Raw genomic sequence first — 27,384 nt, 5'->3', positions numbered from 1 at the left:
TTTCCGTGCGTGTCGCCTCGCTTCCGCCCCTCACAATCACCCGACACCCTTCTCCTTTTTCTAGCGCGTCACACCCGCCCCGCAAACGGTGGCTGCGGTGGTCCCGAGAGCGACTGGCAATGCACCTGCCTGATCTGCGGCAATTCCGGGTTTTGTCTCTGTCACTCCGCAAAAAGGTGATGTTTAAACCATATTTTAATATGGTTAAAAGGTTGTCTCTATCAATCTCGTTCTCTTCTGTTTGCACCTTGAGCTTTTATTCTCCGTCAAGGACATTGGAATCGATATGAACGCAGGGATTTTGTTCTATAAATTAAAAATAACAAGCGCAGCTCCAAATGTTTAAATAATTGGTGACGCTGTCGGTAAAATAAACCTGACATTACACACTGACTCCCTGTGGACATTTCCGGGGGTGGGATTGGATCTTATCCAGTTGTGGGTGTGAATTTTTTTCAATAAAATAATCCCCTCGTGTATTTTTAAGTATTTTGTCGTTGAGTAAATTTTTTCGTGATTTCCGTCTGATTTGAGATAACTTTGTATCATTAGAAATGGGGAGGCGTGGGGGGTAGGTGGAAACATTAGGTTAGGAGAGCCAGATTTTGGCTGCTTCCTCCTCCTCCACCTCCACCTCCACCCCCCGGGGATTCGCTCTGTTCTGCCCGCCCTGCAGAGCCTCTGCTTGGGCAACCTTGCAACCTCTGCTCGTTCCAGCACTCAACAAGGCTGAGCCCGTCCGGCTATTTCCAGGGCTTTGTTCGGATGAGATTTGTGTGTGTAAATGTATTTCCTCTATAAAGGGCTGTTCGGCTGCTGGGGTGGGGTGGGGGGCAGTGTCTGCATTACTGTGTTACCAATACTGGAGGCTACCGTCAACCCGCACAGTAAATGTAAATTAGTTACACCGAGTGAAATGTTTCCACCGTGCGCTCAGGTTGGCATCGCTGCCAGAAAAGTTTTTATCAGTAAACGTGGGAAGCAGTCTGAACCAAAATTTAGACATGACACAGGGTCTGCTGTGTTGGTAAACGAAGAATGCTGGAGATCAGGTAGCTTCTCCAGGGATGGAATGGAAAGGCAACATTTCAGGTGGTGGACTGTCATTAGTCCTCTCGTCACTCGTGAGGGCAGTCTGATGCTTTGTGTCCTGTATCTTGGCGAAAAAGAGTTTGAGGCACTATACCGCGTGTGGGCTTGTTGGCAAAATTGAAACATTGGGTTTGAAGGATCCTTTGACTGTATATGTACAAAATTAGTCAAGGTTTAAAAATAACAGAAACATCCAAATTTTTAAAATTCTGAATGTAAATAAGTGGTGAGTGGCACTTTTTTAGATTAAAGAGAAATGTACAGTTGCATCTCTCAGAAGTTAGCTTTGGAAGGTTTTTGTTTTCATTATAATAACCTGGGATGTGTAGAAAGTCCTCTCTCAGGGCAGTGTCATTCTTTGATTCTGTGAATGATGTTTAAACAGTGCAGACCTGCATGGCAAAGAAGTGAGGAAGGAAGAGTGTGTTCCTGAGAACAGTGATGATCACTTGACCCAGAACCTTAACTAATTTCTCTCCACAGATGCTGTCAGACCTGCTGAGCTTTTTCTAGCAATTTCTGTTTTTGTCTCTGGATTTACAATCTAGCGATAATGCCATTCGGCCATTGCCTCCCAGATTTCTCGCTAGTTAAATGCCTTCTGAACAGCCAAACTCTCCACATTAATATTTTGCTTCCAAATGCTTTGAACAAGCTAGATGTTTAGAGTTCTTATCTTGGAACTTAAAGTGGGATACCTGGTGGTTCCAGTCCACTGTTTGCTCCAAAAGACTTCCAGGTTGGACACCAGGCACTGAGGCTTCAGGTCATGCTTCATGGGCATTTGCCAACTCATCCACAATCCATTGACATCGGTATCTGATATGCACCATCTCTAATGGTGCATCTCCAATCCACTTACAGTACACTTCTGAGTTTCAATGCTGTACCACAGGCTGTGCCAGCAACTATTATTGTAAAGCAGTTGCAAAGACCTTCTGCATTCGGGGTCACACACCCAATTCATGGACTAGACCAGGCTGTATATCCAGCCGTTTTTGTTTACTGTTGGGTTGCTAGCTCATTCTGGGTCTACCTCGGTGCTCACAGCATCCCTTGTTTTTTTATACTTTATTTCTCAGTCACGATACCAGGCCTACAGTACTACCATATTCCCATGCCATTTAAGTGCAGGCCCAAAGCCAGGAAGTTTATTTGCAAGTTTTAGTTAACTCAAAGGAGATAGCCTTTGAACAGAATGGCCTTTCATTGTAAGTCAAGGACAGCCTCTGATACCAGTCAAGAGGCATAAACATGGTCAGTCAGAGTCAGGATTTTCTCCTAAGAGGTCAAGAGCTGAATGTCAGGCAGCTCGCCACCTTTATTGACTCCTCTTGCCCTATTGGGCTTGGAGAGAAGCATACATTAAAAGAGATGTAAGTGGGTGGTGTCCAGCATGAGTAGGCAGCAAAGAGGACACACTGGATTAGTGTTGTCAGAGGTGACAATAAATGGGGGAAGATGTTGCAAGCATTTATGAGAGGAGTATGGTGAAAAATCTCACTAGGTGTAACCCTCAAATCCAACTCATGTTGCAATTAGCTAATAAAGGTAAGCTACTGCCAATTGTCATGAAGCTCTCCCTCCCTCTCTCACTCACACACTCCCTCCCTCCCTCTCTTTCACACATGCTCCCTCCCTGCATCTCCCTGCCTCTCTCTCACACACCCTCCGTGGCTCTCCCTCTGCCAATTGAATATGGAGATTCTATCTAATATTTCTCAACTTTCTGATGCTAAGTTAATAGTTTATAATAAGATTCAAACTCAGATACCCAAGCAAAAAAGTACACAGTTTCAGTACCGCAGCTCAAAGATCTAAAATTGAAGCATCATGATTGCATTTCGTGAGTGTCCACAATTTTTAATTAAATATTTGATTCTGTTACAGAAATGGATAAAATAGTTAACTGTCTGTATCGAAGACCTGAAGCTCTTTTCAGACTCATCTGCTTTCCCTGGGCTGGAGGTGGATCTATTCATTATGCTCAGTGGGGAAAACACTTTACCAGTTTGATAGAAGGTAACAGCTACGAGTATTGAGATCTGTATTTTCTGTTAAATATACAAAGCAAATATGACTGTGGACTGTCCCTCAGTTCAGAACTCTGTCTACACCAAATCACAAGTTTCATATAACTGAATAGACCGATTATCAATAGCATTCTGATATTCCCCTGGGTAACACCACTGCTACAACAGCTGTTAGTTCACTGGACTTCCAATAAATCAACAGCAAATTATGCTCTAGAAAAGTCAAAATTCAGTTCTTAAGAAAAGTGAAACTGCCAATCTATAACAGAAAGAGTTTCAAACTTAAAGCTGTCTTGAGCTTCATGTCTATTGATTAAACTCTGTTCCCTATCAGAATGGAAAGATAGCTGATTCTGTCTGCATACTTGTATCATGATGAAGTTTGAGACGGTTCTATGGCCAAGTTAATAGAGAACTGGGCCTGGATTTTCTTTTACACTACCACCCCTAGTCAGGTGGTAAATGGATAGGAACATTGGTGGTGAAGCTTACAATTGTGTTCCTGTCTGACCTTTGTTGTCCTCATTTATACAGTCATCCGGAAAGCCCAGCAGTCTTGTCACTACTTTGCTAAATAATGGGAGGAGGCGGATTGGCAGCCTATCTCACTTTCCCTTGCTGCACCTGTCTACCCCATAAGAAGAAATGACAGTAATTCCTGAGATATAAGGAAATGTCTAATGGTATGACTTTGGTATGGAAGGACAGTGTGAAATGTCTGAAGAGATTTCATTCTGACTGCTATTCCAGTAACAAATCGCCTATTTTCTGAAATTTGCAGGTGCAGTGACACCAATAATCAAGTTCTTTAATTTCAGTTTACTCTATACGCCTTCCTGGAAGAGAAACCCGTTCTAAGGAGCCTATTACACAAAGCGTTGAGCAGCTTATTGAAGAAATTTCCAGCGTCTTGTTGCCCTGCCTTAAAGAGAAGCCTTTTGCATTTTTTGGTCACAGGTATGGAAACTAATGAATCCAGTCTGAATTTATCTTGGGTGACAAAGATCCAGGCAACTCAGCAAAGGAGAGGTCCTGTTCATATTGTTAAGGTGGTTTACCATAAACATTGTTTACATTTTAAAGCTGATTCTCATGAAAATGTCAATGTTAAAATGCTAGTGTTTGTCTGTAAAACTTCACTTCATCAATGTCAGCCACAGCATAGATACATTAGTTGATTTATTCCAAAGAATTATTTATACAAAATTACTAGTTTAACAAATGTTTTGCAAACAACAAATGTCAGCCTCCCACCTTTCCCTTTCTAACCACATCACCCTTATATGGAGAAAATGGACAGTAAATAAGTATTTTTATTTAGAAGTTTGGGAAGTGAACAGGAGGAATTGAAGAAAGGGAGAGGAAATAGAAGTTTGTTGAGGGGGTGGAGGGGAGCAGGGAAAAGTAACTTAACAGGAGTTACTCTTATGCATTAACACCTCACTTGTACCTAATCTTGCCTCCTTTATATGCAATCTCCTATTCTCCCAAGTGACAGAGAGAAAGTACACATGACCAGTTCCAGACAGGAAAGTCAGTGGGAATACCTGTCCACTACAGCTTGCTACATGCTCTGCCAGGCCTCCAGCTTGACCGGCAGTCCCCAGAATTGCAGGTACACTTCATGGGAAGCTCCTGAAATATTTCATGAAAACATGCAGTGTCCAACTGTAATAGGATGCAATCTTTGTCATTTCTCTGAATCAGAAGTAATTACAAGTGACCTTAAAAGTGTCACCTGCACAATTCACATTCATTACCCCAAGATCTTCTTGGGCTGCACAAAAACATAGAGCTAATTTCCTCTCATCTTGAACTGTAAATATTTGCCACATTGCTCTGATATTGCAATATTGCCTTTCTTGGGAATTGAGGCAGGAGGGGTGGAAGGTCTCACCACACTTATCTACGTGAAATGACTTGTGCTGAATGCAAAAGAATAATGTCCACTTGGTCAAACAATCATGGGAAATTATTCCATGGCCCTCCTTGTTGGAGTCCTCTCTGTCCCACTTTATCGAGGACAATACTAAACTGTCATTTGTCTGTGATGCAAATGCTGACTGAGAACCTTTTCTAATGCTGATTATACCACACAAAGCAGCATTGGTGCTGTTACCAATGGATCCTCCACAGCACGATCATCATCACTAGGGTAACAACACAACAAAGACAAGGAGAAAATGAGAAGAAACAAATAGATCAGCATGAACCTCCAGTGACTCCTCGTGAAGTCACAGCTGTAGGACACCTTGGGATGCAGAGCAGTTACAGAAAGTCCAGAATCTGTTGTTCTCAATGCCATTTCTTTCAGATGAGCAAAGGGCATTGCTGCTGATAACTAAGCATGGCCCAGGACACCGTCACATAGCTGGGCCATCTGCTGAAGCAGGACTCTGACTTGAAGAGGTACATAGCCATCCTACCCTGATGAAGGGCTTTTGCCCGAAATGTTGATACTCCTGCTCCTCGGATGTGCCTGACCTGCTTTGCTTTCCCAGCACCACACTCTCGACAACCATCCTATCCTAATAGCTGTCAAGGTGACGTCTGCGCTAAACATTTATGCAACAGGCTGCTGCCAAAGATTCACTGGTGATTTGTACAGGATCTAGTAATGCTCAAACCACAAACGTATTCAGACTGTCACCAATGCGGTTCCTTTCAGATCATACCACTTCATCATATTCCCCCACGATGAGGGCAGTGCTGCAGCCCAGGCAGTAGACTTTACCATGACAGAGCAGCACAAAATTTCAACGGCTGCCTGTAGCCAATGCAACAGAATGTGGCTGACAGTAGCTGGAGAGCTTAGGAAAATATTTGCTTAATGTAGTCTGCACATGTTCGATCAATAGTAGCCCTGTGGACCCAAGATAACAGAACTGAGATGGAATATGCAGTTGTTTACGCATAAGACATAAATAAGAACATTTCACACTACGTTTAGTTAGTGACTCTCTTTAATTATTGAATCAATCGGTTACCTTAATAATATGTTTTAGTTAAGATCCTTCAAATAATCATATGCATGGATTCTGAAGTAAATATAGATTCATCTATATTTCACCCTACCAACCTTCGCATAAACCAAATCATCCGCCGACATTTCCGCCACCTCCAAACAGACCCCAACACTAGGGATATGTTTCCCTCCCCACCCCTTTCCGCCTTCCGCAAAGATCGTTCCCTCCGTAACTACCTGGTCAGGTCCACGCCCCCTACAACCCACCCTCCCATCCTGGCACTTTCCCCTGCCACCGCAGGAACTGTAAAACCTGTGCCCACACCTTCTCCCTCACCTCTATCCAAGGCCCTAAAGGAGCCTTCCACATCCATCAAAGTTTTACTTGCACATCCACTAATATCATTTATTGTATCCGTTGCTCCCGATGCGGTCTCCTCTACATTGGGGAGACTGGATGCCTCCTAGCAGAGCGCTTTAGGGAACATCTCTGGGACACCCGCACCAATCAACCACACCGCCCTGTGGCCCAACATTTCAACTCCTCCTCCCACTCTGCCGAGGACATGGAGGTCCTGGGCCTCCTTCACCGCTGCTCCCTCACCACCAGACGCCTGGAGGAAGAACGCCTTATCTTCCGCCTCAGAACACTTCAACCCCAGGACATCAATGTGGACTTCAACAGTTTTCTCATTTCCCCTTCCCTCACCTCACCCTAGTTCCAAACTTCCAGCTCAGCACTGTCCCCATGACTTGTCTGGACTTGTCCTACCTGCCTATCTCCTTTTCCACCTATCCACTCCACCCTCTCCTCCCTGACCTATCACCTTCATCCCCTCCCCCACTCACCCATTGTACTCTATGCTACTTTCTCCCCACCCCCACCCTCCTCTAGCTTATCTCTCCACGCTCCAGGCTCACTGCCTTTATTCCTGATGAAGGGCTTTTGCCCGAAACGTCGATTTCGAAGCTCCTTGGATGCTGCCTGAACTACTGTGCTCTTCCAGCACCACTGATCCAGAATCTGGTTTCCAGCATCTGCAGTCATTGTTTTTACCTTATGAACGTTGAAGGTGGGATGAAACAAATATATGTTTTATTTTGTTGGGTGAAGACTTGTCTGGATTTTCAGAGGGTTTCTTCCACCGATGTAATCTCCATAAACTCATTCATGTTAGAAGTGAGCTCCTGGGTGTAAAATTAATCATTTGGTCATTCCACTCCATCACCAACAAACTGGCTTCCTTCAAGTACAGGGCACCCATTATGTTGAGCCTGCCATATTGTATCACAGCTAATTTCATGAACAAAAAAAGCTGCTGACCTGAATAGCTGTTGTACATTCCAGCATTGTAGCAGTCATCTGTGATCATTGGTGCCACATTGTAAAAATCTGTGACAGGTATTCTTGGAAGCTGCCATATTGTGTGTTTCCTTGAATTGCCATGTACCTGTTTCATCTCCAGAGTCAGATGCCGTTCAAGAATGGTTACTGCACGACAAGGAATCCTGTCTGAATTCATATCTGATGACTCCATTATATATGTCCTTAATGAGGCTGAGTATAGATACAATGCTATCCATTTTGGCCATCAAGGCCATTGTGGATTAGGTTGAGCACGTCAGGAAGAGGTTGCAATGCTGGATCAGCCTGGAGGGCTTTGCAATGCGAGTGCATCACATCGTTCTAGCATGCTATGCTTTACACAACTCACGCAGATAAAGAGTGGATGCAATGACTGCTGAGAATCTGGAAGTCTTTCGTGGAGGAAGATGAAGACATGGTGCAGGAGAAACAAAGAGCAAACTTGTTAGTTCTTTTGAGGATGTAACAAGTAGGACAGATAACAGAAAAGCAGTAGATTTAATACACTTGAATTTTCAATAAATGTGTGATAAAGTACCAAATATAGGGCTACTAAATTAGAGCCCATATGTTGAGGTAGGATATTAGCATGGATAGAGGATTGGTTAACTAATAGAAGACAGTGTGAGATAAAGGGGGACATATTCAGGATGGCAGCCTGTAACTGGTGGAGAACCACAGGGGTCAGTGCTGCGGCTGCAATTATTTACACTAATGACTTCAATGGGCAAAGTGAACGTACTATCGCCAAGTTTGTGGATGATGTAAAATAGATGGGAAGGCAAGTAATGAGGATGACACGAGGAATCCATATTAGGTAGATTAAATGAGTGAGTAAACATTTGACAGATGGAATATAATGTGGGGAAATGTGAAGTACTGCACTTTGGCAGGAAGAATAAAGGAGCTGAATACTATTTAAATGGGAAAAGGACTGCTGAAAGCTGTAGCACTGAGGGATTTAAGACTACTCATGCATGAATCTCAAAAACATTAGCATCAAAGTTCAGCAATAATTGTAATTTTACTGTGGAAATTCTCAAATTATGATGCAGCAAGATGTACACTTTTTTAATTCTTTTAATATGAGACAAAGCTAAGGGCTAATGTAATATGTTAAAACCCAATTCTACATTTGACCTAGGAAATCTGCTGGTGCTGAGATATGAGCAGCAGTGTCCAGGTATAATATTGTGCAAGGTAAATTTTGTTAGGTTTCTTTTGTTAGACTTCCTGGTATAAATTGGACTTGCTGGGTGTGACAGGAGTAGGGAGTGCACTTTCATCCAATTCTATTCTAAGGAAAAACCGAAAGAACTAAAGATGATGGGAATGGTCTGTTCTGAAGAAGGGTCACTGGACCCAAAATATTAACTCTTATTTCTCTCCACAGTTGCTGCCAGATCTGCTGAGCTTTTCCAACAATTCTATTCTTTTCTATTTATTTTACCCGCATCACCCCCAATCTTGAATAATGGATGTTGCATAAAGCAAGTATGTTTTACAAGTTATGGCATCATTAGCCGAGGCAGCACGGATTAGACAATGCTTTAGAACAAGGATGCTCCCTTCAAGTCCAAGGTTCTGATTCTCACTAGTTTAGTAGACACTAGTTCAGCCCTGGGTGGGGTTGCATTCAGTTTGGGCGCCATATATTTGGAAAGACATGAAGGCATTGGAGAGTGTGTAGGAGTTTACAAGAATTCCCAGATGAGAAGCTTCAGTTATGAAGATAGTTTGGAGACGTTGGGGCTGTGTTTTTCCTCAGAATGGATTTGATAGAAATCTTCAAAACCATGATTTGTCTAGATGGGGTAATTAGGGGAAAACTGTTCCCACTTATAAAAGGATTAAGAACAAGAGGAGCCAGATTGAAAGTTTGCAAAAAACTTCCTGTGATGTTAAACCTTTTCATGCAGTGAGTCTGAAATGCAGTGTGTAGGAGTGTGGTGAACACTTATTTAATTTTGGCATTCAGGAGAACATTAAATTGTACATTATTTGGAAAAGGCTGGAGAACGTCACCAAGTTAGCATGCTCATTCGGACAGCAAGTGCTGGCACAGTGGTTAAAACAGCCACCTCCTGCACCATAGCATTCTGTCCTTCCATAAAAAGGAACAATGTGCAGGTTTATGGGGTTTGGCACAAAGTGAATTGCTCATACAGACAGCTGGTGTAGACATGATGGGCCAAATATAATCCCCTGCCCTAAAATGATTCTTTGATTTACTCAATAGCTAAACATCTTACTACCCTGTTAAAACTGTAAAGGAAACAATTGAAGAAGCAGAAGATTAGAATGTAGAGTGGATGGAACATACACTGTCACCAACAGGAAGCACTGATTGGGATGAGGAGGAACAGAAATAGTAGCCACCTTTGCTAGTTACTTTCAGGAAATCAAATTTTTCACTATGGTTCATGTATTTAGTATAAAGCAGGCTTTACAGATTTAAAAGTTTGGCATGCAGGATGGCTGAGACAAAGCTGTAGCCAGTGTTGCTGAAGGTGTTTTGAATCCCTGTAGTGTTTATGTGGAAGATTATTGCAATGGCAAAAGGAGTCAGTAGCGCGAGATTCTATTATTTACTTTGATATAAACAGTAGTGATATGTTCTGGCTTAGCCTCTTAATTTTGCTCTCATTGTTTATTAATGGGTGTCCTCTTCCTCCACCACCAATCATATCTTTATGGCATGAATATTGATAACATGATAATGTGAGATCATGCTGGGTCTGTAATCTAAAGTAGTTTATCTGTCCAGGCACGACATCTGTTTAGAGTGGAATTCCATATACTGCAAGAAAGGCACATGATTGTGTTGAGACTAAGGTGAATGTGAATGCATTCTGGATTAGAGGTATGCATTCAGTGTGAAGTGGCAGCACCCTCTCATTCTTCTTGTTTCCAGGGAGATTTATGAAGCTATTTGCTCTTATGAAAACTTGTTAATAAGCTGTTTGACACATTTATGCCCTGTGGATTGACTGTCTTGCTGGTATCCCTTGTGTTTTTGGAATGAGTTTGATGTGTAAAAATTCAAGTCGTAAGTGAAAGTGGTAACCTTGACCAACAATGGCTCTTTCTCAAGGAAAAAACAATATTTTGCCTTTACAGCCTAAGAATCTGTGAGTTCTCTGATGTACATGTACATAGTAGACTGCCTGATGTAGATGACTCTCAAGATGTCTTAGAAGAATTCAGTAATATGCAAGTTCATGCTGTTGTAACCTTCACTTCCTAAAGTCGGAGATATGACAATGTTAGGTACAGCTAAGTTCTAAAGTAGAGGGCAGGACTGTGAAAACCTGGTTCATCATCTGGAATTGTAGAAGGTAAGTTATCTCGTTGTGTGCAGGAGCATGTGGAAAAATCTATTAATGTGAGGTAGAGACAGATATGGCCAAACCTCTTCAGAGGTATGTAAATTTGTTAGCCCCACATGCCCATCCTTACTACTTTGTGTGATGAATTTCAAAACCATCGATAACAAAACTGAAGAAAATCAATGGCAAGAGAAAAGACAGCAGGATTTGTAGAACGTGCTTGGTTAAAATACAGTAAGAGGGAAATGACACACAAAAAGGGAGGCGGTGGATTATGAAAATGTTTTTTGTAAAATGCCGACTAGACCACCCAGTTCCTGTATTGCAGTAGAAACTAGATTTTACATGCAGGGCATGTCTTGGCTAGAGTCTGCCCCAATGACACCAATTTTGCAAGAGACATTTAATGATGAAATTTCAATACTGAACTCAGATCTCTCCAAAGCTGTCTGTTGGAAATTGTTCACCCAGCAAACCAATCACATGCCGTTGAACACATATATCCTGTGTCAATTGCCTTTGAGGTTCCTCCTCATTTATAAGATTTTGCAAAATCACAATTTGTCCTGATTTTGCCTTGTGCTTGATTGGCAAATGCAAATTTCTGTCACACTGGCAGTAGTCAAGAATGTTTATTTAAGGTGTGTAAAAATGATTCTGCTATTAAACGAATTATCTCAGTAAAGGTTTTAGTTTAATTCATAATGGACAACAACAACACTGATACTGATTTCACAGAAAATCAGTGCAAGATCAATGAGACAAAATCAAGGTGAAAAATTACTTTACCACTTGTTTTTCTCTACAGTTTTGGAGCATACCTCAGTTTTGCTACAGCAGCATTGATACAGAAAAATCATGGTTTGGAACCTGTACACCTTTTTGTATCTGGTGCTTCAGCACCACATGTAAGTAAAACGTTTTATTTTATGAAATTATTTTTAATCAAATAATTTGCACAAGAAGACATGAAATATAATACCTTTTTTCTTTGAAAATGGGATTTCTAACCTTATTTCTCAGTTTGGCTGAACTGAACATAAATATAGACTTCCTTGAGTTCCATAGCTATTTAATGTAAAACATGTCATGTCAGAGCTATATTTTTACTAGTAGTTTGCACACAATGAAGTCCTGACCTAGGGTATACCATAATGAGGAGGCAGTGGTTAAACTGCTCCACTCAGGTCAGCTTGGAGGAAATCTCATTGTGAATGTAATACAATAGAAAGTTTTCTGAAGTAATTAAGAATGGAAAAACCATGTAAACTTGATTACTTGGAGATTGATCGTGCAATTTTCTATGACTGTTCAGCTCCTTTGCACTGTCAAGTAAAGGCACTTAATGCATTGTGATAAACATAATATAATTCTGTAGCACCTACACTTTTCACTACTCATAGAATTCCAAAATGTAGTTCGAGGCCATTTGGTCCATTGAGTCTGCATCAACCCTCTGAACATCATCCCATTGACACCCACACCCTCCATCCTATCGACTTACCTCTGCATTTGCTACCCAAAGGTGAAATCAAACTCGGGTCCCTGGTGCTGTGAGGCAGCAGTGCTATCCACTGTGCCCCAATGCTGGTCTTTCTTTGGTCGGCTCACTTAGGGATCAAGTTTTGAAAGATTTCCCCAAGGAAGGTGATACTTTGATCTACCTCTACCCTGAACTGTTGTGACTTTGAATTTCTGTGCAGTTGCTTGTGTTTGGAGAAAGCTACTTTAAAGCAACTTTTTTCTGCATAGTATATTGGTTCATCCTTACCAAGGAATAACTCTGTGTACTACTTTGAAAGGGACAAAAGTTAGTTCTGTATAATTTCAGTTGGTAATGAGGAGTGTGATGAGGTGGAGGCATGCATCTATATTTGGGAGGTAAAGTAAATTAATATATTTTCCTTTCCTGCCAATGATATTGGCAGAAGCTTTAATATTTTGCACTGTCCAAAAATATATGAATGCATAAGCTATTCCAAAAAGAGGAGGATTCTTGAAGTTTACTCAGACCTGAAACCATGCACTAGGTTTTGTGTTCCACAGCCTAGTGTGTTTTTGAAAAGTTATCACATGAAATAGAGTGAGTTGTTCAAACACCTCACCCCCATTAACATGGAAGGTAAGCTTGTGCTGAAATTGACAGCCAGCTCGCCATATGCAATTTGGATCAACAGGGCTGGTTAAAACTCTCATTATAATGTGATTGTTATGTGGATCATTTTAAAAGAACAGGAAGAAAGGAGGAAAATTCAAGCTAATTAGGAAGAGTTCTTTATGGTTTTATGAAATGGAAAAGATAACCAATTTATCAGATCTTTGAAGTACCACATGTATTATGGATTGATGGGGGGGTTATGGCGGAGTGCTGCATCAAAAGTTATTAGATTAGATTCCCTACAGTGTGGAAACAAGCCCTTCGGCCCAACAAGTCCACACCAACCCGCCGAAGAGTAACCCACCCAGACACATTTCCCTCTGACTAATGCACCTAACACTATGGGCAATTTAGCATGGCCAATTCACCTAACCTGCACACCTTTGGACTGTGTGAGGAAACCGGAGCACCAGAGGAAACCCACACAGACATAGGGAGAATGTGCAAACTCCACACAGACAGTCACCCGAGGCTGGAATCGAACCTGGGGCCCTGGTGCTGTGAGGCAGCAGTGCTAACCACTGAGCCACTGTGTTATTGTTCAATATGTCACATATAATATGGAGCAACATAGTAACATGGATAGTAGATTGACTGGCTGTATGTGAAAATGGCTCTTTATCTGATCAGATTGTTATTGAGAATGGAATTCTGCAACATCTGTGCTTAGGCCTCATTTTATTGCACTCTATGTTAATGACTTTGAGAGGTGCAAAGGCATGATCGCTAAATTTGCAGATGACCCTAAGACAGGTAAGTAAGTGTGTTGTGAAGATGACATGGATGCTCTACCTTTTTCGCCACAGTTTTGGCCACTCATTCAACGGTATGTGTGATGGTGATTTTGGCTAAGGAGACCATCAGTACTGGAGAAGAGGTTGTTTCAGATGGTTCAAAGACCAAATTGATTTGGCTAGACTTAAGGAATAAGAGGGGTGCAGTCGTTTGATGTAAAGTAATAAAAGAAAGTGTTCATGTGAATCAGAATGAGTATAGAAAGTTCAAAAGGAAATAAAAAAGGAAATTGGAGACAGGAGACTGGCAAGTTGCATAAAAGGGAATCCTGAAGACTCCCTTTGGATAGAATAGTAAAAAAAAAAGTATTAAGAGGAGAAGTGGGGCAAATTGGATGCTATAAAGGAACCTGAAATGGAAGCAGTGAGAATGAGCGAGTTACTAAATTAATGTTTAGCATTTCATTTTAGCAAGGAAGAAGATACAGCTCAGGTCAGATTGAAAGAAGAAGTAGTTGATAATAAAATTGGTAGACATATTTAAAATTACAAGGAGAATGGTCAGAGTAGATAAAGAAGAACAATTTCCAATGGAAGGATCAAGAAGCAGAGAGTGCAGATTTAAGGTATTTGGCAAAACATGCAATGGTGGCATGAAGAAAAACTCACACAGCGAGTAGGTAGGATTTGAAAGGCATGGCCTATGTGGGACAGTTGAGGCTTTCAAAGGGAATAGAGTCATTTGGAATGGAAAATATTTACACTCCTATGGCAAATGGCAAGGGCAAATGCCCCTTCAAAGACTGGCAGAAACAGGATGGACCCAAAATGTGAAAACTTCCTAACAGCACTATGTGTGTATCTGATTGATGGAGTATAATGGTTCAGTAAGGCACTTCACTACCACCTTCTCCAAGGCACTCGGGGGATAGGTGACAAATGCTGGTTTTGCTAGTTATTTATTTTGCTAACTTTTGCATATCCAACACAGCTCTTCTTTACCACACGTGCTCTCAGGAGCAGAGCATTAATGAGACATAGACTCATTGATATTTACAGCACAGAAGGAAGCCATTTGACACACTATATCTGCACCAGTGAATGAAGATCTGATTACATTAGCCCCATTTTCCAGTTTATGGCCCAAAGCCTTGAGGCAAGAGAAAAGCATTAGTCTTGCTACTATTCAAGCTGCTCAGACAGTACTGTTAAATAGATTACTAGACATGTTATGCAGAATGACTTAACCTTTGAAGGTGAAACTTGAGTTTGGTGTGGCATAACAAAGAGGCTTTTTAAAATCTTTATTTGTGATGTAAGTTGTGTCTAGTCCTAGTATATTGCCAGTATATACTATATGCCAAGGGCCCTAAACACTTACTGAAATAAACTCACTATGTTGAAGGTAAAAACAATGACTGCAGATGCTGGAAACCAGATTCTGGATTAGTGGTGCTGGAAGAGCACAGAAGTTCAGGTAGCATCTTAGGGACAGTAGTACTGCTCCTCGGAGGCTGCCTGAACTGCTGTGGTCTTCCAGCACCGCTAATCCAGAATCACTATGCTTAAGGTCAACTCAAAAGCACCAGCATATACATCAACCAAAAGGGCAGTGAACAGAGTACTTTATCAGTCCCCTAGATCTTTCACTTTATATGTAGGATGTTGGTTCTGAAGTTAAATGTGCTTTGCTCCTTGGCCATGTTCATTTATTGTGCAATGTGTAGTGACCAAATGAATCAGTAACTTAACACATATCCTTCATTTCTCACTTCTTTGAACTTCAGCCTGATTGGATGAAAGTTCCCTTATGATAGCTGTGAGAGACTTGAATTAAGTACATTTGTGCAGTTATAACCAGGTACTTGGAGAATACAAAGGTAACATGACCCTAATGTTGCAGTAATTGATATTTACGTGAGATATTAACAAAAACATTGAAATATAGAGTTGAGGTTAAGATACATTATTACAGCAGCTAGTGCTGCCTCTGATGGAAAATGTTTATAGCTCAGATGCTGACACTGATACTTTTATAACTATAAAAATACAAAGTACAGAATTTTTTTTATAACCTGCATTGTTGAAGTGGCACTAAATGATTCTTTCACCTTTATCTACAAGCAGTCTCCAGCTCGTTATCCCATTCATAAGAAGTCAGATCTCCCAGACGATGAATTTCTGAAATGGATGACGTCTATTGGTGGTACCCCATCTGAAATTCTTGCCAATAAAGCCATTCTGCAAATGTTTGTCCCTGTGTTAAAAGCAGATCTTAGGCTTGTGGAATCAATTAGGTAAATCTATATTATTTAAGTAGAATTAATATTATAAAATAAGACTACAATGTGTAATTTATTTTTTACCTTTTTACTTTTACCCATTCAAACTGAAGTACACAATTTTTTATGGCATTAATTTGTTATACAATAATAACTGAGTAGTTTATGTTGTGAATGTGAAAAGATCCAGTTGGATTAAACCCCTCTCACCTTCAGTTGTCACTTTGCAGTAGCAAAAATGCAAACATTCATCATAGAATCCCTACAGTGTGGTAGCAGGCCATTCAGCCCATCAAGTCCACACCGTCCCTCTAAAATGCAGCTTATCCAAACCCACTCTCTCTTCCCCCCCCCCCCCCCCCCCCCCCCCCCTCCCCATCGTTTCCCTGTAACCCCGCATTTCCTAAGGCTAATCCACCTAGCCTGTACACCCCTGGACACAATGCCAATTTAGCATGACAATCTACCTAACCTACACATCTTTAGATTATGGAGGAAGCCAGAGTTCCCGGAGGAAGCCTATGCAGACACGGGGAGAATGTGCAAACTCCACACAGACAGTTGCCTGAGAGTGGAATTGAACCTGGGTCCCTGGTGCTGTGAGGCAGCAATGCCACTGTTCCATCTGTAACGGCACATTCTTTTAGACAAGGTTAAGCAAGTAAACATTAGTAAAGAAATCCCTAATCACAGATTACAGTATTAGAGCAAATAAAAGTTGCTGAGCAATTTCTAGACTTTTGCTGGCATAAATCCCACTCCCAAGGTTCACTCCTTCTCCAGAACCAGAGGAGTTCAGAATCCTTTGGAAGGGAACTACTTAGAATTACTACATGAGGGTGAGGAGAAGGAAACCTGCCCTTCCTTTTCAGAATCCAGACATCATTCCTGGGCTCCATATTTGTTATTTTTTAGCTGTATACTCTGCTTACCTTTCACTCCACTGAAGCTGTGGCAAGATTTTATGTTGCTAGGAGTGCAGGAAGACTGTGTGCCACTAATGAAATTCAATAATGAAATTCTAAAACGCAGCATTTATCCTCAAATGTTGAGTTGCTTACAAAATAGCTTTAAAAATTATGCAAATGTTTTATTGAAGTAAAAGAGCATGGAATATGAGAGATATGGAAAGGCCATTTTGTTCCTTCAGGGGTCATTAAGTTTGTTGAATCCGAATTATGTAAAGACTATCCGGAAAACAACTGAGCAGCCAATACCAGGCTGCTGCCATATCTGTGAAGAACTGAAGAGAGAATAGAAGAGATTTGTTTTTTAAAAATGTTGTCACTGATGATATCTTTTCCTTACACAAGATATCGATTTCATCTGATAGCATTCCTGTGAAACTCGTTAGAACATTTTACTGTGATAAAGGCACTATAAAAGACACAATGTACATGTTTAACATGAAGTTAATGACTTTTGAATGATTTTTGAAGTGATTTTGCTCTGCCATAGATATGAAAAACCCCTGGACAAGCTCTTCACGTGTTCCATCAGTAGCTTCGATGGGAAAGATGATGTACCACATGACCTTGAAGGTGAAACTGATTTCAACAATTTTCGATTATGTGGCTTGAAACAACAATTGCACAAAAATAGTTTTGATTTGTTCATGCATCCAGCAAGAGGGTGGACATATTGGTTGATCAGATGTCCACCTCTGAGGAGTGGTAGATGAGTTCAATTTAGATAAATGTGAGGTGCTGCATTTTGGAAAGGCAAATTAGAGCAGGACTTATACACTTAATAGTAAGGGCCTGGGGAGTGTTGCTGAACAAAGAGATTTTGGAGTGCAGGTTTGTAGTTCCTTGAAAACGGAGTCTCTGGTAGATACGGTAGTGAAGAAGGCGTTTTGTATGCTTTCCTTTATTGATCAAAGCACTGAGATTTGGATTGGGAGGTCATGTTGCAGCTGTACAGGGCATTGGTTAGGTCACTTTTGGAATTTTGTGTACAATTCCAGTCTGTCTCCAATAGGAAGGATGTTGTGAAACTTGAAAAGGTTCAGAAAAGATTTATAGGGATGATGCCGGGATTGGAAGGTTTGAGCTATAGGGAGAGGCTGAATACAGTAGGGCTGTTTTCCCTGGACCATTGGAGGCTGAGAGGTGAGCTTGAGAGGTGAGCTTAAGATGTTTATAAAATCGTAAGGGGCATGGATAGGATAAATAGACAAGTCTTTTCCCTGGGTTGGGGGAGTTCAGACTAGAGGGCATAGGTTTAGGGTGAAAGGGGAAAAATTTAAAAGAGACCTAAGGGGCAACATTTTCAAGCAAAGGGTGGTGCATCTATGGACTGAGCTTCTAGAGGACGTGGAGGAGGCTGGTACGATTACAACATTGAAAGAGTATCTGTATGGGTACATGAATAGGAAGAGTTTAGAGGGATTTGGGTCAAGATTAATTTAGGATATCTGCTCAGCATGGACGAGTTGGACCGAAGGGTCTGTTTCTGATCTGTACATCTCTGATTCTACAGGGTGTGTGTGTGTGTGTGTGTGTGTGTGTGTGTGTGTGTGTGTGTGTGTGTGTGTGTGTGTGTGTGTGTGTGTGTGTGTGTGTGTGTGTGTGTGTGTGTGTGTGTGTGTGTGTGTGTGTGTGTGTGTGTGTGTGTGTTGGGGGGGAGTTTGGGTTAGGTTGGGTTAACCATGACCATTTCTGGAGGCCAGCTCAATGAAAGTCAAGGTGAGTTATCAGAGACTAGCACTGTAGATGCAGCATGCTGTGTGCAAACGGGATATCATTGTTAAGGGAGGCAACTCAATATATAAGAATAAGAGATATTGCATTGGAGGACATGGGTTACTGCAGCAAGAAGGAAGCAGTTAACAAAGGTCACAACTACCCTGGCATTAAGGAGGACAGTGCTGCATAGTGGTTGGTTTGTCTACGCAGTAGGGCCAGGTCTCACAGAGTCATGTTGTGAAATGAAGAGGTAATTGAAAGGTATGTGAGAATGTGCAGGAATGTAGTACTGATGGGGTTAACCAGTTATCCTTTGGTTGCTATGCTGACCCAGCAGCTCAATGTCAAATGTGACCTGGAATGTCTATGTACTTACGCGAATCATAAATGTATGATAGAATATGGCTGGGACCACACCTGGAATGGGGGAACCTGTGGGGGTTTTTTTTCCATTTGAGGACAGGAGCTCTTTTTGCGAACAATATGAGGCCCATCAAAAGGCAGTTGCATTAAACAATGTAAGTTGAAAATATCCATAGTCATAGAATTCGACATGTGAAATGATACAGTAATCAACTATAGGGAAGAGAAATCCTGGTGACAAGCAATCTTGACGGTGTTGCTGGTCCTCGCAAACTGATCATTGACAAGGCTGTGAAGCAGAACTAATCACAAGTGATGTTAAGTCTCACCTGTGAGCCAAAACTCACAAAGATAAGCCAAAATCTCATGGACTGTACAAGAAGAAGGAGCTGATTTTCTCTCACCTTGAACTGGTACGTGTTTGATAATGTGTTCTTCTATGCATTGCTGACTTTTATGGGTGATTGAATGATGGGAGGGGGCAAGATTTCTATATCCCTATTGCACTTGCAATAGCCTGTGTTTGTGTGGAATGGCTTGCAGGGCATGCATAGGAATAAGGTCCACTGAGGCAAAGGACCAAATAGAGGCACTTCACAGCCCTCCTTGTTATAATCGACTATGTCCCACTGAATTGAGGAGGATGATAAATTCTTATTTGCGTGTAATGCAAATTCTGTCTGCACATAATACAAAGGAATGATTCTAGCTGCCATGCAACAAAGACATCAGGAAATTGAGAAGGAATAGCCTCCAGTAGCAATCAAATATGTTCCACATGAAGTTGCAGCCAAAGGTCGTCTTAGAATGCACAGGAAGTATATCAGATCCAAAGACCTTTGTCCTCTATGCCATTTCCTCCAGATGAGCAAGACACAATGTTGCTGCAGCCTGAGGATGTCTGGGGATACTGTCACAGAATTATGCCAACTCCTAGAGTAGTATCTGTGACCTGAAGGGGTGGATGGCATCCTATTCTAGTGGTAGTCAAAGTGACAGCTGTACTAAACTTTCAGGCAGCATGCTGTTTCCAATGATCCATTGACGACCTGTTCTGGATTACTGCACTCTTGACCTGCAAGTGTTTCAAGGGTGTTACCGATGCAATTAAAAAAAAAACTGCAGGTGCTGAAATGTGAAACACAAAGAGATGAGGTGGACTCTGAAGAGCTAGGAGGGTGCAGCAATCTTCCAAGGAAGAAGTTGAGGACATTATGCAGAAGGTGAAAGAGAAAGTGTTGGAGAAACTCAGCTGGCTGTATTTGTGGAGAGAAAAACAGAGTTAACGTTCGAGTCCAGTAACCCTTTATCAGAACTGAAAATAGCTAGGAACATTATAGTATTTACAGTGAAGTATGAGTTCTGCCGATATACTTCCTGAAAAGTGTTTCTTTTCTTTGGTTCCAACTCCATGCACAGAGGGGCAGTTCCAGACTGGCATTACTTCACCATGCATGGATGGCTTTAAAAATTGTTCCAGAAATCCAGAAGGTCCCACCATTGTTGAAGGGATGATAGCACACCATGCATGGTGCATAGCAAATAAGGCAAACTGTGTCAAATAGTATGAGATAAACATGCAAAACTTCTTGGAGAGAAATCCACCATGGAACTTGCCAAAATTGACACCTCACTGATTTCTGATAAAATGCAGCCCATAATTTTTGATATCTTGTGCAGAAATTGATTCTGGTTTTTCAGGGCCAAAGTGTAATCCTGGCGATATTAGCAATGTGATTCCATTGTTCATATATACGTACCAATGAGAATGAATGCTTGTAAATAAATGAATACATTTTAGGTAACTGATAGTAATTAAATGCATATAGTTTGCATTATTATAAATGTTTGAAACTTAAATGAATTATAAATCAGAGTGGTGTGTTGCCTCCTTGGTGCCAGGATCAAGGATATCTCGGAGAGAGTGTAGAATATTCTCAAAGAGGAGTGGGATCAGCAGGAGGACGTTCTGCACATTGGAACTAACGACATAGGAAGGGAAAAGGATGAGATTCTGAAGGGAGAATATTGCAAGTTAGGCAGGAATTTAAAAGGGACGTCTTGAGGGTAGTACTATCTGGATTACTCCCGGTTCCAAGAACTAGTGATGGTAGGCATAGGAGGATAGAGCAGATGAATACGTGGCTGAGGAGCTGATGCAGAGGTAAAGCATTCACATTTTTGGCTCATTGGAATCTCTTCTGGGGTAAAAGTGACCTGTACAAGAGAGATGGATTGCTCCAGAATTTGAAGGGGGCTAATATACTGGCAGGGGGATTTGCTAAAGCTGCTTGGGAAGATTTAAACTAGTAAGGTGGTGAGGGTGTGGGAGCGGTTTTGGGGGGGTGGCAGTGAGGTGCTGAGTTGATAAGGGATAACAATAAGGCCATACTTAGGGATGATATTCCTGAGAATATGTCCAGGAAGTTATTTGTGTGGAACTAAGAAATAAGAAAGGGACGATCACGTTATTGGGATTATACTGTAGACACCCCCACCCCACCCCCTCCCCAAAGGTCAGCGGGAATGTAAGAAACATTGGAATGGTCTCCTGCCTGTAGGAAGAATGTTGTGAAACTTAAAAAGGTTCAGAAAAGATTTACAAAGATGTTGCCAGGGCTGGAAGGTTTGAGCTATAAGGAGAGGCTGAATAGCTGGGGCTATTTTCCCTGGAGTGTCGAAGGCTATGGGGTAACCTTATAGTGGTTTGTAAAAGGGGCATGGATAGGGTAAATAGGCAAAGTCTTTTCCCTGAGTTGGAGGAGGGCATTGGTTTAGGGTGAGAGGGGAAAGATTTAAAAGGGTCCTAAGGGCAACTTTTCATGCAAAGGGTGGTGCATGTATGAAATGAGCTGCCAGAGGAATTGGTGGAGGCTGGTACAATTACAACATTTAAAAGGCATCTGGACTGGTATAAGAATAGGAAGGGTTTAGAGGGATATGGATCAAGTGCTGGCAAATGGGACAAGATTAATTTAGGATATCTGGTCGGCATGTATGAATTGGACCAAAGGATCTGTTTCAGTGCTGTACATCTCTATTTAGGGCATGAGTATTTACTCTGAACTGTGTAGAAAGCAGTGGTGTTGTGTATTCCCAGAGGGGAAATTCACAACTAGGTTTTTCCAGTTGCCCAGATTAACTTGACAGCAGAACATCTCTTAAAGTTTTTCAGGGATACCCTGTGCAATTAACCAGGCCTGACTATAGGTTGTTGCCTGTCAAGTTGGGACAAGACTGGGAGAGTGAAGAAGAGACATCTGAGAAAGTGGGTGAAAGAGGTCAGATTTGGGTATGCTACTTGTTGGACAAGATGATAATGTGGAAGTCAGAGAGATCGTGGAAATCAGGGATGGGCTGAGACTGTGGGGTTTGTTGAGCACATGGTCCATAAATAGATTTGTTTATTATAGTTGAAAGAAACACCACCTCCTACTCCCTCCTGGGCCATTAGCAACATTGGAAATGCATTCACCTTTACAGATCTGGCCATTCTTGCCCCTTTTTACCTGCTAGATTTCCCTAAGCCCCGGAAGTCTGGTTCAAATCAATTAACATCCAATTTGTTGAAATTGGAGTATGTGACTTCCTTTGGAAGGTTTCAGTGACCCCTCTAAAAACAGATTGATTTGTAACTGCACTTCCTCTGTTTAAAATTGGAAGTGAACAAGTTTGCATCCTACTTGAAGTTTAAATCTCCTCCACTGCCTCAAATCCAGTTTTACTTCAGGGAAGAACCACATAGTGTAGGGCTTGAATATGTGTAGATCAGAGTGAATAGAGTGGCATTATCTTTATCATAAGGAAAATTCAGAAAGCCATTTGAGTTTTAATTTAAAAATTAACAATTAAATTATATTTTATATTTTGTTAATTAAATTCTGTTGTTGGAGAGAGGTTTAATATTGTATTTTGTTTTAATCTTGCAGCCTGGAGTGATTTAACAAGTGGCGAATTTACCATCCATAAGCTTCCTGGAGCTCATTTTTACCTCAAAGAACCAGATAATGAGAAGTTTTTAATAGCTTATATTACAAAGCATTTAGAGACTGCTGAAGTACACTACCTTTAAAGACCAGAAACCTTTATGAATTGAATAAATTCTGAATGCTCACCCTACATGATATGGAGACCTCAATTTAGGAAGTTACTGATATAACCACGATATGGCCTACAACTGTTCAACTTTTAACTCTTAACACAGAGGGTTCATCTATATTAAAGGTTCTGTTTCTTTATTTTACAAAGAAAATGAAATCCATGAACAGTACAGAAAATAGAGACAGATTTTAAAATTATTAATATTGTTCTTATTGTTGAGAATCAACTTGTTTTGGCATGACACACCTCTGGGAAAGGTGAGAATCCAGATCACCTAGCCCACCATCCAAAGATATGCAGGGTCAGGTGAATTGGCCATATTAAATTGCCCGTAGTGTTAGGTAAGGGGTAAATGTAGGGGTATGGGTGGGTTTCGCTTCGGCGGGTCGGTGTGGACTTGTTGGGCCGAAGGGCCTGTTTCCACACTGTAATCTAATCTAATCTAATTTGGTTTGCATTTCTGTTTTGGAGAGTTGACATTAAGGGGTTCTCTTTTATTCAAGAATGCTGCATGCTGTGTCTGGATATTATAACCAACTCAGCAGTTAGGAAACAATCTGTATCTCCCAGCTGAAAGATTCTTAGATGGCTCAAGGAAACTGTGATTGGGTATATCACACAGCAGAGTGATTAATGAATATTGCTACTTATGGGTGAGTGCGATGTGAAGATTCATTACAAAGCCTATCTGTCTGAGTATACCTAACAAAAATCTTAATCTGTAATCACACCACTTGAAATGGCCATTATCAATTACCTGTTTGAACAAAGCTGTGGTATTGGAAGATCTCAATCTTCTCAGATAATTAATACATCTGAGATCTACAGCCTTCCTGTATACTGCAGTTCAGAGAAAATCATGTGAATCACCCAGGATCATGTCTTCTCATTGCTACTAGACAATGCATTGTTGACTCCCCTTTTCAGATGGAAATTGTTCAATTGCCATAGATTCTTTCCCTCCAAAGCCTTGCCCCTATTCTATGAAATTTTTTGAGTTTCAATGATGCAGAAGAGTTGGATACACATGGGGATCAAGGCAACATTCAAGTTCACTGGATGTGAGAAAAACACAATTTCAGTATTCGTACAGGAGTTAAATGTATGAAGATGAGGTAAATCTGAGTGTTTCAAAAATCACGACAGACTAATATCGGCATGGTCCTTCAACTCATGCCAGTGTTTTCTACCTGCTTTGCTATGCTTGGAAATTCCTTGGAAACTGAAGCAGTCCTTCCCTGAGAGACAACAATACAAACATAAATGATGAATACAATGGAGACACTTCGAGCTCTATAAATCCAATTAATTTATGAAATACTTAAATAACACACACTTCAAATTACATGAGATATCTCAATCAATATTTTTCACTACCCTGATTTTGTTACTGAACCCAAATGCTATTACCCAGGAGAGTTGGCAGCTGGCCAGGCTGAAACTTGGCTCGAAGTCTTCACCATGGCTCCTGACATAGAGTATCTTGCAATGTGAATCTTCAGAGTTCTGCTGAGCAATCAGAGGTTTTCTGGGCTGCTTTATACACCGTTTCTATGCCAAGTATATGCCTTATTTGGAATTATCTGTGCACGTGACCAATCCTGAATGTTACATAAAATCTATGCCTCATTTAGTGGAGACAGAAGCTACTGATTTCCTACAGTTTTAACACTTTGCAGACCTGAATGATTCTGTGTAATTTCATTCACGTGACAGCCAATTGTAACACCTCTTACTGCGCCAGTTCCTGTTATCTTCAGCCTTATCCAACATAACAGGCAACTGAAACTTTGATGAGATTTTTTCCTTGAAATTGAATAACCGAGTTTTGTCTCTTCATTGCCACATGTCTGCTATTTTCAGTGGGACTGAGTCTCCTCTGTGTACTTTGGACCTTTGTGTAGAACTCAGCGTCCAGGTTCAAATTCCTGGAATGGACAGTGCTGGTTTGAGACCCCATTCATTCAACTTCGTTTTTATGGCTCAGATTAAGAAAAATTTCATCATTTATACTTGCTTCTGCATTCCCAAATGCACCTTCATGACCAAATTATTATATTGTCCAGCGTTGTTTATGTACATTGTTTCTGTTAAGACAATCGATATTAATAACTCCAGTTAATTTATGATTGAGTATTTCAGCACAATATAGTTTTCAGAATTTGTAATTTTTCAGACCTTACAAAGTGTACTGTACCAATTGGATTATTGTATTATTGTGCAAGTTTCAGGAAGGAACAATACCATTAAGATAGCTAGACATCACAACATGTAATACACCAGTATAAAATGTCTTCATCTTCCTCTCTGTAGAAATAGTTGGTAAGTCAGTGACACAGTTCTTAAGTTATGTATATAAAATGTAATAGTAAGATAAGCATGGAACTATATTCAGTCAGAGATGTCATATTAGTGTACATTTAAATTTATTTAATATTGTCACACGTGCCTAATACGTGTGACAATAAGAGTTTTTTGTTGAGTTATTCATAAAGTGTCGCCATGCTTCGGCATTACCTGAGATTTCAGTTTGTATTGTATAATATTGCTGCAATAGCTTTGGTATTTTTGGTTCAGAGGTTTATCTTTTCCTTTCCGTTTTCTTCTCGGTTGGCTTCTCCTCCTCCTCGTTCCTCTTATACTGCTCCCCCAGTTGCTGCAACTTGACATTGTGTAGGGTCTTGGTAACGATCTCCTCCTGCGGCTACCACTGCTGATCCTGTGACCACTGCATACAAGCTAGAGCTCACCATGGGTCTGGTGCTGCACAGGGCCCAATCTCTTGTAGGAGGACATCATCAAAAGGGGGAGAAACAGCAAAGGGCAGGAAGAAGCAGAGTCACTGAGGATAGGGAGGTTCCATAGTCACCCATTCCAGGCTGCCAGACCCAAACAAGAAGTCTACATTCCTGAAAACCCCCAATAATCTTTTATTCTCTTGGTAATCAGCAATCTCCCTATCTCTGTCTCAAAATTATTTAAAGATTCTAAAGACAGTCAACACTCTGAGACTCCTAGAAAATCTCCTTTAAAGGAATAATAAGGGTAATTTTATCAGCTTAGCCTTAATGCACAGGAGGATGAAGCTGGTGAGGAATTAGCTGTCTCACCAACAATACAGTAAGAGATGAATGCACCAGCATTAGTTCGAGACACATTCCATTAAGTATCACACCTTGTCACTTCTTTTTCAACTGCAGATTAAGTTGTGTCTAACATTCTTATTGTGCTAGTATTTTTGGCTAGTGTGATTGTTTTCTAGAAATAAATCCACGTGTAAATTGAACTGAACTGTATGATCAGATGATGACAGACATCATCTGGAGACTAAGAGCTAAATCTTCCAAGCTCCTGAACAATGGCAATCAGTTGGAAATATATCAAAAGATCAGAAAAATGAGATTCTCGACATCGAGAATAAAATCCAATTTTCCACTTAAAGTTTGAACAATGAGTTGTGAATCTCAGTGAGCAGTGAGATCGCCTGTTTTATCATTAATGTGCAATTACAATCATTATCACCTGATTAATATCTGCAGTTTATCATTCTTTCACATGCCAGAGAGAAACTAGACAGCAACAGTTCCAACATCAAGGTCAAAGCAGATACCTGGTAGTTCGAGCTTGCCTCTTGTTGCTCTGGGTCTCCATCTTGGCCAGCAGTCCCTGACTTAGTGTCCACTCCACAGGCAGTAACCACTGCACTGCCCTACCCCTCCCTGCAAACTGAAGTCAGCACTGAACACATACCAGACTCACTACATCATTGTGTCACACCTTTGACCCACTTAGATTGTAGTTCTCCAATGCTGCACCTCAGAGCACACCAGCACCCTCCATTGTCATGCTGCTGCCAGACCACTTTGTGTGCAGGGACAGCAACCCATCTCAGACCCTTATCTTGACCTGTTAGCGCTCACTCATTTTGCAGTTACTTGGATGCTTACAGCATGTCTGCCTTGCCTTGTCTTTTTACACTTTCCTGCCTCATTCAGAACTGCAGCATTACTGTGCTTCTGTCTTGAATTGGCTGTTACTGATGTAAGCTGTGCTAGATCACCATGCTTCATCTCATTTTGTGAGTGTGAGCACCAGGGGTTATGGTGAGGTTTGTGGCAGAATCGGGCAAGAGGTCAGCTGAGAATCTTGCAGCATTTTTTATGCTTTTGACGAGCAGCAGAACGGATATTGCACTAGGCATAGTGAGTTGTTAAGGGGGATTATAACTTGCTACGCATCCTGTTAAAGGCCCAACTTGCCTCATTAATATTCAG

The 27,384-nt window shown here is 41.1% G+C and overlaps 1 protein-coding gene across 3 annotated transcripts; it reads left to right on the top strand.

Annotated features, from left to right (window-relative positions):
- Positions 1 to 41: 41 nt before the first annotated feature.
- olah (oleoyl-ACP hydrolase) lies at positions 42 to 25,631 on the top strand. 3 transcript variants are annotated; one of them, XM_043690330.2, is made up of 7 exons: positions 42 to 176; positions 2,983 to 3,114; positions 3,944 to 4,082; positions 11,594 to 11,693; positions 15,802 to 15,974; positions 17,418 to 17,500; positions 22,939 to 25,631. In XM_043690330.2, exons 2-7 carry the CDS (start codon positions 2,985 to 2,987, stop codon positions 23,079 to 23,081), a joined length of 768 nt encoding a protein of 255 aa, XP_043546265.2. In that variant the 5' UTR covers positions 42 to 176; positions 2,983 to 2,984; the 3' UTR covers positions 23,082 to 25,631. The 3 variants fall into 3 exon arrangements, with proteins under 3 accessions (XP_043546265.2, XP_043546266.2, XP_087843467.1); XM_043690331.2 differs by lacking the exon at positions 42 to 176 and adding an exon at positions 581 to 776; XM_087987341.1 differs by lacking the exon at positions 42 to 176 and adding an exon at positions 584 to 776 and having other exon boundaries at positions 15,805 to 15,974.
- The last annotated feature ends 1,753 nt before the right edge of the window (positions 25,632 to 27,384 follow it).

Source organism: Chiloscyllium plagiosum, unplaced genomic scaffold (assembly GCF_037043375.1).
Source record: "Chiloscyllium plagiosum isolate Xiang-an unplaced genomic scaffold, Cpla_swu_hap1 HiC_scaffold_5, whole genome shotgun sequence".
Classification (NCBI taxonomy): Eukaryota; Metazoa; Chordata; class Chondrichthyes; order Orectolobiformes; family Hemiscylliidae; genus Chiloscyllium; species Chiloscyllium plagiosum.
This window is presented reverse-complemented; position numbering and strand designations above follow the sequence as displayed.